At 46.5% G+C, this 16,580-nt stretch overlaps 1 protein-coding gene across 3 annotated transcripts in view; it reads right to left on the bottom strand.

The window, feature by feature from the left end:
- Positions 1-16,097, bottom strand: part of atxn7l3a (ataxin 7 like 3a) — a 38,440-nt gene extending 22,343 nt beyond the window's left edge. Inside the window, exons 1-8 of one of the 3 annotated variants that reach the window (XM_078223880.1) lie at positions 15,691-16,095; positions 12,698-12,807; positions 10,614-10,812; positions 8,672-8,804; positions 6,678-6,849; positions 699-796; positions 418-440; positions 256-301 (exon numbers count right to left, since the gene is read on the bottom strand). In XM_078223880.1, coding sequence (XP_078080006.1) covers positions 256-301; positions 418-440; positions 699-796; positions 6,678-6,849; positions 8,672-8,804; positions 10,614-10,754 — 613 coding nt within the window. In that variant the 5' untranslated portion in view covers positions 10,755-10,812; positions 12,698-12,807; positions 15,691-16,095. Of the gene's footprint in view, positions 1-255; positions 302-417; positions 441-698; positions 797-6,677; positions 6,850-8,671; positions 8,805-10,613; positions 10,813-11,015; positions 11,143-12,697; positions 12,808-15,690 lie in introns of those variants that run through there. The other 2 variants (XM_078223882.1, XM_078223881.1) reach the window with 2 other exon arrangements.
- Between the last annotated feature and the right edge of the window lie 483 nt (positions 16,098-16,580).

Genomic DNA, 16,580 nt, shown 5'->3' with positions numbered 1-16,580 from the left:
ATATGAAGTAACCTTAATTTCTTTTCTTTTTAAAGAGGGAAACTCTCTCATCCAACTACTTGACACAAAACAGAAATTAGAAGTAAAACCAGGAATATTCCCAACCCATACATGCTTGGTGCACACTGTCTTAAGCTGCTGATTCACTGGGAGAATTACATCTAACCAAGGGCTGTAAAGTGCAAAATAAAGGTACCAGGTTTGCAATTGTGTATTTGTTAAAATAACAGAAACAGTTCTGTAAAACAAGCTCACCATTTTTATGTTTGAGAGATTTGGATCTCCGCGGCGAATTGGGATTCTGAAAGACAGAAGCAGCTCTTTAAGCAGCAGCAGCAGTGGTTGTTCGGACCACCGGGGCCACAAATAGGAGCCTTCTCTCTCCTGAAATGCAAATAACTCGAGGCAGGTACGTACCTTATCAGATTTTCTTTTCTTTGCTGGATGAAGCAAAAGAAAAAGAAAATGTTAGCTGACGCAGATCTCAAATGTAATGTTCCGAAGAGAGCATGAATGATCATGCTTTTGACAACTAAGGACTACTTCTAGGTACACTGAGTGAGATATTAGCGATAACACACAAACTAGTAGATATAAACTGAAAAAGACCAACCAGGAAACTTAAAGCAACAGACAGCATATATTACATGACATATTTGGAACTAAAGCCCAAGGTTAATAAGTAGCAACAAATATACCTTTTTTCTCAGATCCATATGACCAGTCGTTATCATTGATGTCATCATTATCCTCTTGGTCGCTTTCAGATTTGCTGAGGTTGTTGCTACTGGCTATTCTACAATGTAAAACAAAATTCAAATCACCAAAGGCATTATTACATTAATGTCGAAGGCTGTTGCATCATTATGTCTATTAACAAGTTTTGTTTAATATCTAATAAAATGATAAATTTACAGAAGAAATTGCTAAACAAACAATTCAAAACATTTCTTGGAGCAATGGCACTTAGCAACCATTACCAAAGATAATGTAATCAGAAAATTTGAGATTGCTGCATTTGTTGCCAGAGCCTTGCATACGCATGCAGTTCTAGTGCTTTAACGTCACTGCGAGCAACAGAGTAGGAAAGTCAACATCTGTTTAGTGTACACTAATCCAGAAATTATTGTAGTGCATGGACAACTCCCTGCATTTCGTCTTTACTTTCGCAACATTCATTATCACTTTCTTTGTAACCACACAATTATAACCTAAAGGGCTCGAATCATCCTCATAAAATGTCTAACCCATTCTATTTGGTGATGAAACTGCTTTAGAATTCAGCCCCGTCAGAAGACAGGGAGAAAAAGTACAGTAACATTATTAATAATGTTAATTATGGTTTAGTACAAGACTTGGAGTAGTCCCTGCTCAGCCCCAATCCTAATCCCCGGCAAAGGAAAATGGATTTTTATCCGATAATATCAGTGCAGACCACATCACCTGTCCCACAACATGTAACATTCTGCAGCCTTCAGAAAAAGAAAAAACTCCAAGCCGGATTAATCTGGCTAAAAGGTAAAAGGGAAAGTCATTGTTGGATAAACAGAATGCAGTTTGTAAGCCAATCATTTACAGAGAGACACCCATTACTTCAGCTGCTGCGTCCTAGCTCAAAGTCACTTAACTCAAGCTAACAACAATTCAAAATGCTGGCTCCAATTTACATTGCTTAATTCACATTACCCAAGCATTCACATTTTAGCACAAATGGTTGTAGCTTTGGCAGGCTGGGCGTAGTAGAGTGATGTCATTGGGTTTCTGTGGAAATGGGTATTATTGATCAGCCTGCACAGCTATTTTACATTGGCAGGAGACACAATGGTTTGAGGAAGCATTTACTAAATGCTTCCATGTATTGGATTCCATTGAAACTGTTAATTATATTCAAGTGCCGACATTAACTGGTGATTCACTGATGTTCCTAATATATGAGGAGACTGCAACAGTGGTTGTTGGGTTTGGAGCTGCACGCTTGTAACCCATGTCCCTGTAAGTAAAAGCTTTCAAGTGTTTAGAGGTTAGGCTCGCATTCTATCCTGCACCAACTAGCTATATGGAGTAGAACAGAGATCACTGAAAAGGTTAAAGAAAAGTCTGGAAGTCCAAATACTTGCAAGTATCCTGTATCGCATACTTCTGAGGTGGTTCAGCATGAGCGGAAATCCAAAGATGCCTTGTTGTTTAGTAAATCAGGCAACTGGAAATGATCATATTCCGACATCACCAACCCCAATCTATTGTAGTATTCAGATGTACCCTTTGTAAGTCAGACCCTTAATATCACTTATTCCAACCATAGCTTGAGAAGTCACCAAGCAGCTTACAGTGTGACCAGATGGGTGTTTTATAGCAGTGGAAAATACTTTATCACCATCTACACTAAAGTGATGATAACAAGATCCAAATTTAAAGTAACAAAAACATTACATGTTAGAAAAAAATAGTATTTTTCCAAAAACCCCACTACAAATATTTGTTAAAGCAATGCCCATCGTATTTTTAAAAGAAAATCAAATAACTGATTGAAAAAGAGAAATAGTATGGGGTATGGAAAATAAACCAGAAAGTGGGACTAAGAAATAGGAGGGTAGGACATCTAGCCCCTCAAGCCTGCTCCGCCATTCAATAAGATCATGGCTGATCTGATCGTGGGTTCAGTTCCACTTTCCCGCCCGCTCCCCATAACCCTTAATTCCCTTAATGGTTAAAAATCTGAGACTTAAACACATTTAACGAGGTAGCCTCATCTACTTCATTGGGCAGAGAATTCCAAAGATTCACTACCTCTGGGAGAAGTTGTTCCTCCTCAACTCTGTTCTAAATTGACTCCCCCGTATTTTGAGGCTATGCCCCCTAGTTCTTGTTTCCATTGCAAGTGGAAGTAACCTCGCTGCTTCTACCCTGTCTAGCCCCTTCATTGTCTTATATGTCTCTGTAAGATCGCCCCTCAACCTTCTAAACTCCAATGAGTACAGGCCCAGTCTACTCAATCTCTCCTCATAAGCTAACCCCCTCATCTCTGGAATCAACCTGGTGAACCTTCTCTGTACCCCCTCCAAAGCTAATATATCCTTTCTTAAATAAGGGGACCAAAATTGTACACAGTACTCTAGGTGCGGCCTCACCAGTACCCTGTACAGTTGCAGCATGACCTCCCTGCTTTTATACTCCATCCTGCTCGCGATAAAGGCCAACATTCCATTTGCCTTCTTGATTACCTGCTGCACCTGCAAACTGAGTTTTTGTGATTCATGCACAAGGACCCCCAGGTCCCTCTGCACAGTGGCATGTTGTAATTTTTCACCGTTTAAATAATAGTCCATTTTACTATTATTCCTTCCAAAGTGGATAACCTCACACTTACCAACGTTATACTCCATCTGCCAGATCCTTGCCCACTCACTTAGCCTATCCAAATCTCTCTGCAGACTCTCTGTGTCCTCCACGCAATTTGCTTTCCCACTCATCTTTGTGTCATCCGCAAACTTTGTTACCCTACACTCGGTCCCCTCCTCCAGATCGTCTATGTATATGGTAAATAGTTGAGGCCCCAGCACCGATCCCTGCGGCACGCCACTAGTCACTGATTGCCAACCGGAAAAGCACCCATTTATTCCGACTCTCTGCTTTCTGTTAGATAGCCAATCCTCAATCCACGCTAACACTTTACCCCCAACTCCGTGTACCTTTATCTTATGCAGCAACCTTTTGTGAGGCACTTTATCGAATGCCTTCTGGAAATCTAAATACACCACATCCACCGGTTCCCCTCTGTCATCCTCAAAAAATTCCAGTAAATTAGTCAAACATGACTTTCCCTTCATGAATCCATGCTGTGTCTGCTTGATTGAACCATTCTTTTCCAGGTGTCCTGCTATTTCTTCCTTAATGATAGATTCCAGGATTTTCCCAACTACGGGTGTTAAGCTAACCGGCCTGCCTTTTGTCTACCTCCTTTTTTAAAAGGCTTTACATTAGCTGTTTTCCAATCAGCTGGCACCTCCCCAGAGTCCAGTGAATTTTGATAAATTACAACTAATGTATTTGCTATTACTTCTGCCGTTTCTTTCAGTACCCTGGGATGCATTCCATCAGGACCAGGGGACTTGTCTACCTTTAGTCCCATTAGCCTACCCAGCACTACCTCTTTAGTAATAGTGATCGTTTTAAGGTCCTCACCCCCTACAGTCCCATGACCGTCAATTATTGGTATGCTATTTGTGTCCTCCACTGTGAAGACCGACACAAAAAACTTGTTTACGGCCTCGGCCATTTCCTCGTTTCCTATTATTAAATCCCCCTTCTCATCTTCTAAGGGACCAACATTTACTTTAGCCACTCTTTTCCGTTTTATATATTTGTAAACATTCTTATCAGTTTTTATATTTTGTGCTAGTTTACTTTCATAATCTATCTTTCCTTTCTTTATTGCTTTCTTAGTAGTTCTTTGTTGTTTTTTAAAGCCTTCCCAATCTTCTAGTTGCCTACTAATTTTGGCCACTCTGTATGCATTGGTTTTTAATTTGATACTCTCCTTTATTTCCTTAGTTATCCATGGCTGGTTATCCCTTTTCTTACATACCTTCTTTTTCACTGGAATATATTTTTGCTGAGAACTGAGAAAAATCTCCTTAAAAATCCTCTACTGTTCCTCAACTGTCCCACCAATTAGTCTGTGTTCCCAGTCTACATTAGCCAGCCCTGCCCTCATTCTATTGTAATCCCCCTTGTTCAAGCAGAGGACACTGGTTTGGGACCCTACTTTCCCACCCTCCATCTGTGTTAGAAATTCAACCATATTGTGATCACTCATTCAAAGAGGATCCCTCACAAGGAGATCATTAATTTTACCTGTCTCATTACACAGGACCTGATCCAAGATAGCTCGCTCCCTCGTAGGTTCTGTAACATACTGTTCGAGGAAACTATCGCGACAGCATTCTAAGAACTCTTCCTCAAGTCCACCACGTCCGACTTGAGTTGATCAATCAATATGGAGGTTAAAATCCCCCATGGTTATTGCTGTTCCATTTTTACATGCATCTGTTATTTGTTTGTTTATAGCCCGCCCCACCTTGAAGTTATTTGGGAGCCTATAGACTGCGCCCACCAGTGACCGTTTCCCCTTACTATTCCTTATCTCCAACCACATTGATTCCACATTTTGCTCCTTGGAGCCTATATCATCTCTCATGTTACCCTGGTGTTACCCCACCTCTTTTTCCTTCCCATCTATCCTTCCGAATTGTCTGATACCCCTGGATATTTCGTTCCCAGTCCTGGTCACCCTGCAACCACGTTTCTGTAATGGCCACTAGATCATACCCATTTGTACCGTCAACTCATTCACTTTGTTTCAAATGCTACATGCATTCAGGTAAAGTGTCTTTATGTTAGTCTTTCTTACCTGGACACGATTTGTCAGTGCATTCCTTTGTTTGCATGCTCTGTCCCTTCCTGTCACAGACTGGTTATTCTTCCCCAGACCACCTCCCTTCTCATGCTTGTCACCTTTTTTACTCTGCCTGAGGTTAGATTCCTGCCACCTTCTATACTCTCTGTTCTATTACGTGGTCTGGAAACTTTACTAACCTCTCCTGAACCCTCGGCTCCTTTAACTAGTTGAAAGTCCTCATCATTAACCTGCACGCCTACCCTCTCTTTACCTTTGATTTTCTAATTCTCCATACAACTGAACCCTCCCCCCCACTATTTAGTTTAAAGCCCTATCTACAGCCCTAGTTATACGATTCGCCAGGACTCTGGTCCCAGCACAATTCAGATGAATACCATCCCATCGGAAGAGGTCCCCTCTTCCCCAATACTGGTGCCAATGTCCCATGAATTCAAACCCATTCCTCCCACACCAATCTTTGAGCCACGCATTTACCTCCTTAATATTATTGACCCTGTGCCTTATTCTTATTGACTAGGTTATATGTATCATGATGGAAAACACGAGCATGAGCCAGTGGTTTAAAATGGCCCATTTCTATTTTGTATCACTCTGAAAGTGGATTAAGCAAGTTAGCCAAGATGTGACAAATCAAGACGACCGAAGAAATTAGCCCACATAAATGTACAAACTTCTTCAATTTCGCATTGTACACCTTAATCACGCAGGCCAGAACCACATCGGACGGTAGGCTTCACCACAGATCAAATTAAACATGATTTGAAAAGCTGAACTAAACCCTGGAACTAGGTCAGACAATGAACTTCGAGACTGGAATTAGTCGGCGTCTTGCAAAGCATGAGGATAAGTTAAGAACCAGAACAGAAAATACATTGTTCTGAGAGCGGCACGGTGTCAGGCACTGCTGCCACACAGTGCTAGGGACCCGGGTTCGATTCCGGTTTCTGTCACTTTGTATGGAGTCTGCATGTTCTCCCCATGTCTGTGTGGGTTTCCTGTGGGTGTTCCGGTTTCTTCCCACAGTCCGAAAGACGTGCTGGTTAGGTGCATTGGCCATGCTAAATTCTCCCTCGAACAGGCGCCGGAGTGTGGTGACTAGGGGATTTTCACAGTAACTTAATTGCAGTGTTAATGTAAGCCTACTTGTGACACTAATAAATAAATTTATAAGCTTAGCAAGTTTACATTTTAGATTGCAGTTGTCTTTTAGATTCACCGCTCAAACCCAAGATAATCTTAGTTCAAGCAGTTAGCTAACCTCCTGTTTGCAATCCGACTGCTATTGCGACCCATTCCCAAACACTTTTCCAGGTGAGGAGCAAAGCGGGAGGCAGCAATACTGCGACTACAATTTGGACATTCACATTCCTTGTTCTTCCACTGGTTGTAGACTTGACCAAAAATGTCCACACCCGGCTGGTCCACAATTTCTGAAACACATAAGCAAACATCACCAACTAGTGGATTGAAAGACACTGCCAATGTGATTATCCTTCCCTCTCTCTACTGCAGTTTGCAACAAGCTCAAAACCAGTGTTGTATTCTTGTGTCAACAGTAAATCTTCAGCTGCAATCCCAACAGCAGTCTAAGTCCCAACACGCAAGAGCTCTCTCTCGCTCTCCCAATCCCTACCTTCAAATCCTTGGAAACGTTTGGTTTCTTTACCCTCAAAGACTATTTCTAACCATCCTACCCAGTCTAAGTCTCCAGACACTAATTGAGACCAAAGGAGATCTGTGCCATTTCCTTTTCAGGTAAGTTTCACATTCCCCCTATGTGATGCATTGACTGCTTGATTTCTTAAGCGTTTCTATAGCAACAAAAAGATTTAAAAATCTATACAATCCACTATCAAAGAAATGGTGGGTGGATTAAAATGGTCTCTCCTGGGATAGACAAAATGAATCTTGGATTTGGTCCAAGAATTGTCAAGCACATAGATATGTTTTCTCCTCTTATGAAATGATATGCTGGAACACCTCTGGCTCAAAAAGGAAGCCTAGGGTAAATCTCTTGGGTTTCTGAGCTATCCCTGACATACCTAGAATTCATTTGGAATTTACTGAAAGGCTGTATCACAGTGCCAGATAACCTGTGAATGGAATGCATTCTTCGTTCAAGGAAGCCTTGAAACTCCATAAAGGTTCCTCCCACTAATTTTCACCTACTCTTCTGAAAACACCAAATCATGCTCATAGTTCCAGGGGCACTCAACTATGAGATCCTCATCAAGGCAGAATCGGTGACAATTCCAGCAAGAGGATTTCATTCTGTATGCAATGTGTAAGAAAAACATAAAACTTATGAAGTACAGTGCTCAGAGGAAGCAAGGATTTTCTGACAAAACCGTTATATCTTTGGATTAGTGGGCAAGTTTTTGCAGCATTGCAGATCAGAGGCTGCACCTTAGATTACGATTTTGGTTGGATGCAGAGACAGACCACCAACCCTTTCATAGGGCCCTAAACAAAGTTAACATTGTAATTTTTCCGAATGAAACTATGATGATGAAATATACAGTGCAAGGAGGGGCAGGCACACTTGATAGGGCCAGAGTTCTTGCAAATCTCTCCTTATTGATAATACATGATTAACATTGTACAAGGAGAATAATTGAATGAAGGACATAAAATTATCTTGATTTAAGATACTGCAGCTATTGAGAAAAATTGTAAGATAATACCTGTACTGAATGCTGGATTTAAACACCAGTTATTGCTCAGTTAAAACGGCAGATATTATAAGGAACCACAGAACAAGATGAGCAGAATGTAGTCTTTGCTCAATGATTCTCTGAAATGCTTTGAACAATTCCACCTACCAAGTTTACTCCCTTCTTCTGAAAGTAACCACTAGCGAGCTCTCAGCCACCCTTTATGTGTAGGTTTGGTTAACGAGTGCGAGCCTGCCATTGGATTTTAGCTCAACACCTAAACAATTTCTTTTGGCATGTGGGAACCTTCGTTCATTTTCCTTCCTCCTGCTCTCAGAGCTCTGCAGTCAATTATGCTATCCCATCTGCCACCTAGAGCAAGATGAACGAACTCAGCATTGAGCAAGACTTGAACCTGGGATGCTCCTTATCGGAATTGCTCAGCACCACAATGGTGTAGTTTCTTTGTTCACTAAACCCATCTATAAACTGTTCTACACCCCTGTTCCCAATTCTTGCCATAGAACCGTGAACACAAAATAATTCCTCATTAATTATTCAAGGCAAGCATCCATCCAGTCATACCAAACACACTTACCAAAATCCTTCATGCTGTCTGGGTCCGTTTCATCCAAAAAGAAATAACCACACTTTACAGCTCGGTGCACCTCAAAACAAAGTCCCAGACACGCATCATCTACGAGATCAGAATAGATCTCATGAGCTACGGCCTGAAACACAAAGCTCACAGGTAAATGGAAAGAGATTCACAAGGAAAACACTTATTAGGGAGGCTAACAGATGCTGCCTCAGACAGGCCAAAGGAAGCCCTACCAGCCTCTCTTCACATATGCTTCCTTACTGAGGAAGCTGGTTCCTAATCAGTTCCTAAATTTTTATCAACAGTCATCACAAAACGAGAAGCAACTTTCAGAAACATAACAAGCTGTTTAAATCAAAAGAATTCCTAGTTTTTAGTCCTTGTGTAATGGTCTCCAGTGAAGCACTGGAATGCTGATTTGCTACCAGTAGAATGCACCACACCAACAGCCTTTAGTGGGGTTCGCCTGGACATTTAACCACTTGCACATTGTGCTTCGCTCTTAATCCCAAAATAAATTGGTCCAACCGTCACACTACTGGCATCTTCTACTGGAGTAAGAAGTTTAACAACACCAGGTTAAAGTCCAACAGGTTTATTTGGTAGCAAAAGCCACAAGCTTTCAGAGCCTTAAGCCCCTTCCTCAGGTGAAGAAAGCTTGTGGCTTTTGCTACCAAATAAACCTGTTGGACTTTAATCTGGTGTTGTTAAACTTCTTACTGTGTTTACCCCAGTCCAACGCCGGCATCTCCACATCTTCTACTGGACCCAGCACCAAGTTGCAGCATGTTCCAATGAGTTTTCTGCAGAAAAGAGCAGGAAACCACAAGCTGGACACAGAAATAATGCCATAATGTCACACAAGCGTACACAATGAGCTGAAAGTTGACGGCACACAGGAAATACAGGTTTACCGTTTTTCTATTGAAGTTGCTACTGTATCAGCATAACAATGGATGGCAGTCAGGCGACTTGCTTGCACGACCAAAAGGCTCAAACAATCTGCCAGCCAGTCATCCTTCTATTTAAACTCTATAGATCATGATTACACCATTTTGAAGTCCTGTCAATAACATCTCAACACTCCAGCTCATGCTTTTAAAATGCCTGGGTGACATCAGCCACTTCTTACCCACCACCTTTCCCATTTCAACAATAAAGTCAAGTAAATGGGGAAACAGAACAGAGTAATTTTCTGTGAAACAAACTGTGGTTTATTTCTCATTATTCAGCAGAACAATTTTGAGACCACATGGAAATGCCACAAGCAGAGGCAATGCACAATAAACACACAGGCAATGCCCGGGCAGGACACATGATGAGTCTCAAGTTCACAACATCTGGAAGCTGGTAGCCACAACTGAGAAGGAAGAACATACGAAATAGGAGAGGGCGAAACGGTCCCTCGAGCCTGCACCACCTTGACAAAATCATGGCTGAACTGCTACATCAAGTCCACTTTCTTGACATATCCCCATATCCCTTGATTCCCTTAATGCCCTAGAAGCTATCGATCTCAGTCTGGAATAGACTCAATGACTGAGGATCCACAGATATCTGGAGTAGAGAATTCAAAAGATTCGCAACCAGCTAAGTGAAGAAATTTCACCCTATTTCAGTCCTAAAAGGTCGACCCCTTAACCTGAGACTATGTCCCCCAGTCACAATGGTGGCCATGCCTCTTTAAGGGGACGAGCCTTGTCTTGTGGCAGTCTCTCAGTGAATAAGCAGGAATTGTTTAAAATAAAACTGCAAAAGATGAAGCAACAGAATACACAGATATCCAAATGTTGAAGACAGAACCTTTATTCATTCAATGAACCAAAAGTGCATCCTCAACATAAAGAAGCGTGAGATAAACATCAAAAGAATTCAACGCTGGAACAATGAGCAATGAAATGCAGGGATAGAGAACAGAAGAGGGTGTTGTGGTACTGGCCTGCTCTGCAGAACTTTCAGGGGTAGCGTCAAACTCCATGGCCTGGTCACTGTGCTCTCTGCTCATCTGCCTCTGATCTCGTTTCAGCTGCCGCCAGTATTTCTGCTTCTTCTCCGAAGATACCCGCTTCAGCTTGGGCATGGCTGCAGAGTTCGCACACAAGGACCTTCTTAAGAACTGACTTCTCACGTCATCTGTTCTGTTAGGTTAGAGAACAGAAATTTAGGCCAATCTAAATTATGCCAAGAAGCTGAGCAAAATTATTCCAAGCTTAGTCAGTGCGGGTGGTCGACCTGGGCAGATTCAATTCCCAGTGACTGGCACACACCCGGTGACTGGCACGCACTTTAGAAAGACTGACTAAAAGTAAAAGTAAGAGATGTAATCAGTTAGCGTACTCACCAGCCAATCTGGAGCCACTCTATTCATTTTCCATATCTGAGGAGCAGTCAGGTCTCCGGATCTTTGTGGCCAAAGAAAAATCTCCTTCAAAGTTCAAGATTTGCTCAAAGTTCTCTTTCCTCTGACCCCAGAATGCTCTAAAATGTAAAAAGAAGGCGCTGTCCCATTGATCATCCGCCAGGGGATTGTCAGAGTGACAAGCTGACTTTGAAATTATCCATCATCATTGGAGACCATATGCAACTCGCAGATCAAGAATCTGTACACTCAGTTACAGATAACAGCAGACATCTGTGAACGAGCTTCACAGCAGAATACCAAATGCCTGGGACTGAACAAAGATGACTGGCCAGGTAAGGGAGTTCAATGTATCCCCTCAATTAATTGCAGAAAATGGCATCGTTGCACGATTAAATCTTTGGTCAAATCTGTGGTTGAGTTTTCATGCATAGAATGTTACTAATCAATCGGAAAGATGAATTCGCATTGCATCTCGCAGACCAAATCCAAACCGGTATCCTTGCCTGTATCTCAGAATACCAAAGCTTAAAAGATGAGTAAAAAGGGCTCCTTAAACGAGGTAAGTGGACACCGTGCTGGCTTCTACTCCACATCATGGCAGTCACAGTATCAATGCAAGTCTTACTTTTGGCAGTATGGGTCAGAAGTGAAAAGCAACAGGCAAAGACCACAGCAAATAAAGGATCTCCCACATGAAGAAGCTAGTGTCAAGATTGGGGAATAAGAAGAAACTCAAGAGGAATATCCAAGAGCTGGTCTGTCATGAGGATGAATATGAGCGAAGTGCATTCCCGCTGTATGTTCCACGTCAGGTACCAGAATTACAGCGTTAACATATTCAGGGAATAAAATTGATTCTGTAGTAGGAGAAAATGGTTATTTCACTATAGAAGTTGGCCAACAGCAGGAACACCAAGTTTATAGGTGCCAGCGGAACCTGTAAAATTGGTGCCCTGGTGAAGCTCAGCTTCCCAGCAGATAGTTCAGCTACATCTGCCTATACAATTTTATCTATTGCCTCAGCCACAAAACCAGTACCTTAAACAAATCCTTAAAGAAACGTGGTCCAAGTAAAGGAAGGTCATCTATGAGTGCAGGACAAGCACAGGGAAAAAATGGGGTCAGAGTGGCAGACCGACTCACACCGAGAAAAATATAGACAGACGGGAAGAGAAGAGATGGCTGGAAGTGTGTTCAGACTGTAATGAAACTAAGGGATATTGAAGAGGTCATCAACGACAAGAAGTTGAGAGAAGTTTACAGTCATAAGAAAAGCTTGAAACACACCCCAAACCACAACAGGAATAAAACACACCCACACACACATGGAAACTGGTAAACTATGAAACTCAATTCCATAGGTGATGCAAACCCATGGTTACGGCTTAAGGAATCCTGAAGTAACTCACACATTCAGTGTTTTGAATTTAGTACTCTGTTTGACCATACACAAACACACATCACATCTTTCCCCTCATGGAGCACATTTGTGCATCCTTTCATAGCATCCAACCCGAGCAAGTGCAAATTCCTTCCATTCAACACAGGCGTCATCATTCACTGCATATAAACGTCCATGCACCCATTAAAGCAAGCATGCACAATCATAATGTAACATATTCACTGAGATAAGGCCAACTCCCAAGTCTTCTGCTCCTTACCTCAGATTTGCTGTTCTCCGGACCAGATATCGACATTTCCTCCATTTTCATTGGCACTTGGTACTCTACTATTTTCTTTCTACATAGTAACAGGGTGGTCACGGAGAATACTGAGAAAACGGAAAGATAATCTGTTAAAAACGAACAAAGAGACTTGAAAGCTACACTAAAACCACTTGGGGTGGAGTTTATGTTCCACTCTACATAGTGTACACAGTAAAATAACAAACACAGAAAGTTAAAATACTCGCTGCCCTATTAACCTCATTGGCCCTCCATTACTATTACTTATATCTACACAATACATTGTTGCAGAGTTCACAACGTAACCGAGGCTGACAAAATTTGTCTCTAAATATATTGAAACATCTGCAATCTATAAAGGAACAAATCAGGACTGGGCCAATCTGGGATATCTGTAAGGCTTAACTTGGCAGACTTTCCATTAGATTAGTGTTTTGTATGTTGCATTGATCTGCAAGATGTGCTTGTGATGACACATTGATCACAAGAGAATTGAATCACAATTAAGCATGATGTCTAGCAATATTGCTTTGTGGAATAAAATCATGACAAACCTCTGTTGCAAATCTGGAAAACAATCAGGCCATTTGTTTACAATGTAAAGAATGTCCTGTCCAGGACATTCCTCCCCTCATTTATATTGTACCATTCATAAAAAAATTATTTAAGAAAGATCCGGCGTGCCCTGCTTACTGTGATTAGGCGGAGATGCCTTTTCATTGATTCAGAGATTTTCGTTCAGGATTAATGGTTTCTCCTCTCACGCAATAACTGCAACATCCTCTTTCCCAGGCAGAATCTATTCCTCAATCTGCAGCCTCCTTGCTTCAAGCAGGACAAGCAGATTCATTTTCCAAACTTGTCCTGCTTTCCCAGATTCCAGACACAGCCCTCCTCGGACCATGTACATTCAAAGATGTCTACTCAAACAGTAGACCTCCAGATACTCTCCTGCATCAGACTCGGACTGTACCAGTGGTTCTGTTCGCCCGGGCTCTGCCTGGCAGTCATTCCACCCCGGTCTCCGTCTGAACGTTTCTCTCCCTCCCCTCCCCCCCCCCCCCCCCCACAGGCTGTGTCTGGAGGGTGCTTCCCCCCTTACCCAGGGGCTGTGTCTGGAAAGTTCCCCCCCTTACCCAGGGGCTGTGTCTGGAGGGTGCTCCCCTCTTACCCAGGGGCTGTGTCTGGAGGGTGCTCCCCCCCTTACCCAGGGGCTGTGTCTGGAGGGTGCTCCCCCCCTTACCCAGGGGCTGTGTCTGGAGGGTCCCCCCCCCCCCCTTACCCAGGGGCTGTGTCTGGAGGGTTCCCCCCGCACCCCCTTACCCAGGGGCTGTGTCTGGAAGGTTCCCCCCCTTACCCAGGGGCTGTGTCTGGAGGGTGCTCCCCCCTTACCCAGGGGCTGTGTCTGGAGGGTGCTCCCCTCTTACCCAGGGGCTGTGTCTGGAAGGTTCCCCCCCCTTACCCAGGGGCTGTGTCTGGAGGATTCCGCCCCCCCCCCCCCCCCCTTACCCAGGGGCTGTGTCTGGAGGGTGCTCCCCTCTTACCCAGGGGCTGTGTCTGGAGGGTGCTCCCCCCTTACCCAGGGGCTGTGTCTGGAAGGTTCCCCCCCCCTTACCCAGGGGCTGTGTCTGGAAGGTTCCCCCCCCCCTTACCCAGGGGCTGTGTCTGGAGGGTTCCCCCCTCCCCCTTACCCAGGGGCTGTGTCTGGAGGATTTCCCCCCCTCCCCCTTACCCAGGGGCTGTGTCTGGAGGGTTCCCCCCTCCCCCTTATGCAGGGGCTGTGTCTGGAGGATTCCCCCCTCCCCCCTACCCAGGGGCTGTGTCTGGAAGGTTCCCCCCCCCCTTACCCAGGGGCTGTGTCTGGAAGGTTCCCCCCCCCCTTACCCAGGGGCTGTGTCTGGAAGGTTCCCCCACCGCTTACCCAGGGGCTGTGTCTGGAAGGTTCCCCCCCCCCTTACCCAGGGGCTGTGTCTGGAGGGTTCCCCCCTCCCCCTTACCCAGGGGCTGTGTCTGGAGGGTTCCCCCCCTCCCCCAGGGGCTGTGTCTGGAGGGTTCCCCCCTCCCCCTTACCCAGGGGCTGTGTCTGGAGGGTTCCCCCCTCCCCCTTACCCAGGGGCTGTGTCTGGAAGGTTCCCCCCCCCCTTACCCAGGGGCTGTGTCTGGAAGGTTCCCCCCCCCTTACCCAGGGGCTGTGTCTGGAAGGTCCCCCCCCCCCCCCCTTACCCAGGGGCTGTGTCTGGAAGGTTCCCCCCCCCCCCCCAGGGGCTGTGTCTGGAGGGTTCCCCCCCTCCCCCTTACCCAGGGGCTGTGTCTGGAGGGTTCCCCCCTCCCCCTTACCCAGGGGCTGTGTCTGGAGGGTTCCCCCCTCCCCCTTACCCAGGGGCTGTGTCTGGAAGGTTCCCCCCCCCTTCCCCAGGGGCTGTGTCTGGAAGGTTCCCCCCCCCTTACCCAGGGGCTGTGTCTGGAAGGTTCCCCCCCCCCCCCCCCTTACCCAGGGGCTGTGTCTGGAAGGTTCCCCCCCCCCCCCCCCAGGGGCTGTGTCTGGAGGGTTCCCCCCCTCCCCCTTACCCAGGGGCTGTGTCTGGAGGGTTCCCCCCTCCCCCTTACCCAGGGGCTGTGTCTGGAGGGTTCCCCCCTCCCCCTTACCCAGGGGCTGTGTCTGGAAGGTTCCCCCCCCCTTCCCCAGGGGCTGTGTCTGGAAGGTTCCCCCCCCCCCCTTACCCAGGGGCTGTGTCTGGAGGGTTCCCCCCTCCCCCTTAACCAAGGGCTGTGTCTGGAGGGTTCCCCCCTCCCCCTTACCCAGGGGCTGTGTCCGGAGGGTTCTCCCCTCCCCTCCCCCATTCCAGGTTGTGTCTGGAAATCCCCTCCTCGCTCCCTGGCTCAGTCAGGAGGGGTCCCTCTGCTCCTCTCTCTTTGGTCCAAACCCCCCCTCCCCCCCCGGGTGCCAGGCCTCCCCTCGGGACTCTTACCTGCGGATGGCCTCTCTAGCGCCGCTCCTTCCGGAGCGCTCACCCGTGGAGGGTGCAGCTCTGCAGGCCGGCAGCGCCCCCGAGCCCAGGGCCGTGCTGCATCTCGCTCCGTGCCCGCACTGAGTCGCTGCCGGCGCGGCTCCTTCACTCTCACTCCCTCCGGCCGCAATGGCACCTCAGAACCCGGCTGCCATTTTGCAGAGCGGCGGCGGCGGCTCCCCTTCCCCCACACCGAGCCCTGACGGTGCTGGAGGCGTCGCGATGGCGGCAGCCGCTCGGGTTCTGGTTCGCCGTCCCTCTCGCTCTCTCCCTCCTGCCCCGGGCCGAGCCTAGCCAGGGGCCGCGCGCGCTCTGTCTCTCTCCCCGCCGCCGCCGCCGCTTCTCTCGCTCGGCCCCAGGCCGCGTGCAGCCAAACGTGAAAGCGGAAGCGCGTCACTATCCCCGCCCCCGCAGTTTCCGATTGACAGCGGCATCTACCAATAGCAGGCCGCCTCCCTGTTCGGTCAGCCAATCAGCTGGAGAGGGGGGCGGTGCACCCGGTGCAGACCTGAGAGAGAGCTCAGTTCAAGTTTGGATGCAGAGCGCCAGGCTGGGAAACCTCCCCCAGGTCAGGGAAATGGGGGCAAACCCCACTGCCACCCCCTCAGGGAAATGGGGGCAAACCCCACTGTCCCCCCCCAGGGAAATGGGGGCAAACCCCACTGCCCCCCCCCCAGGGAAATGGGGGCAAACCCCACTGCCCCCCCCCCCAGGGAAATGGGGGCAAACCCCACTGGCCCCCCTAGGGGAATGGGGGCAAACCCCACTGCCCCCCCGGGGAATAGGGGAAAATCCCACTGCCCCCCTAGGGGAATGGGGGCAAACCCCACTGCCCCCCCCCCCCCCCCAAA

Source organism: Mustelus asterias, chromosome 11, assembly GCF_964213995.1.
Source record: "Mustelus asterias chromosome 11, sMusAst1.hap1.1, whole genome shotgun sequence".
Taxonomy (NCBI): Eukaryota; Metazoa; Chordata; class Chondrichthyes; order Carcharhiniformes; family Triakidae; genus Mustelus; species Mustelus asterias.
Note: the sequence above shows the minus strand (reverse complement) of the source record. Positions and strands in the feature narration are given on the sequence as shown.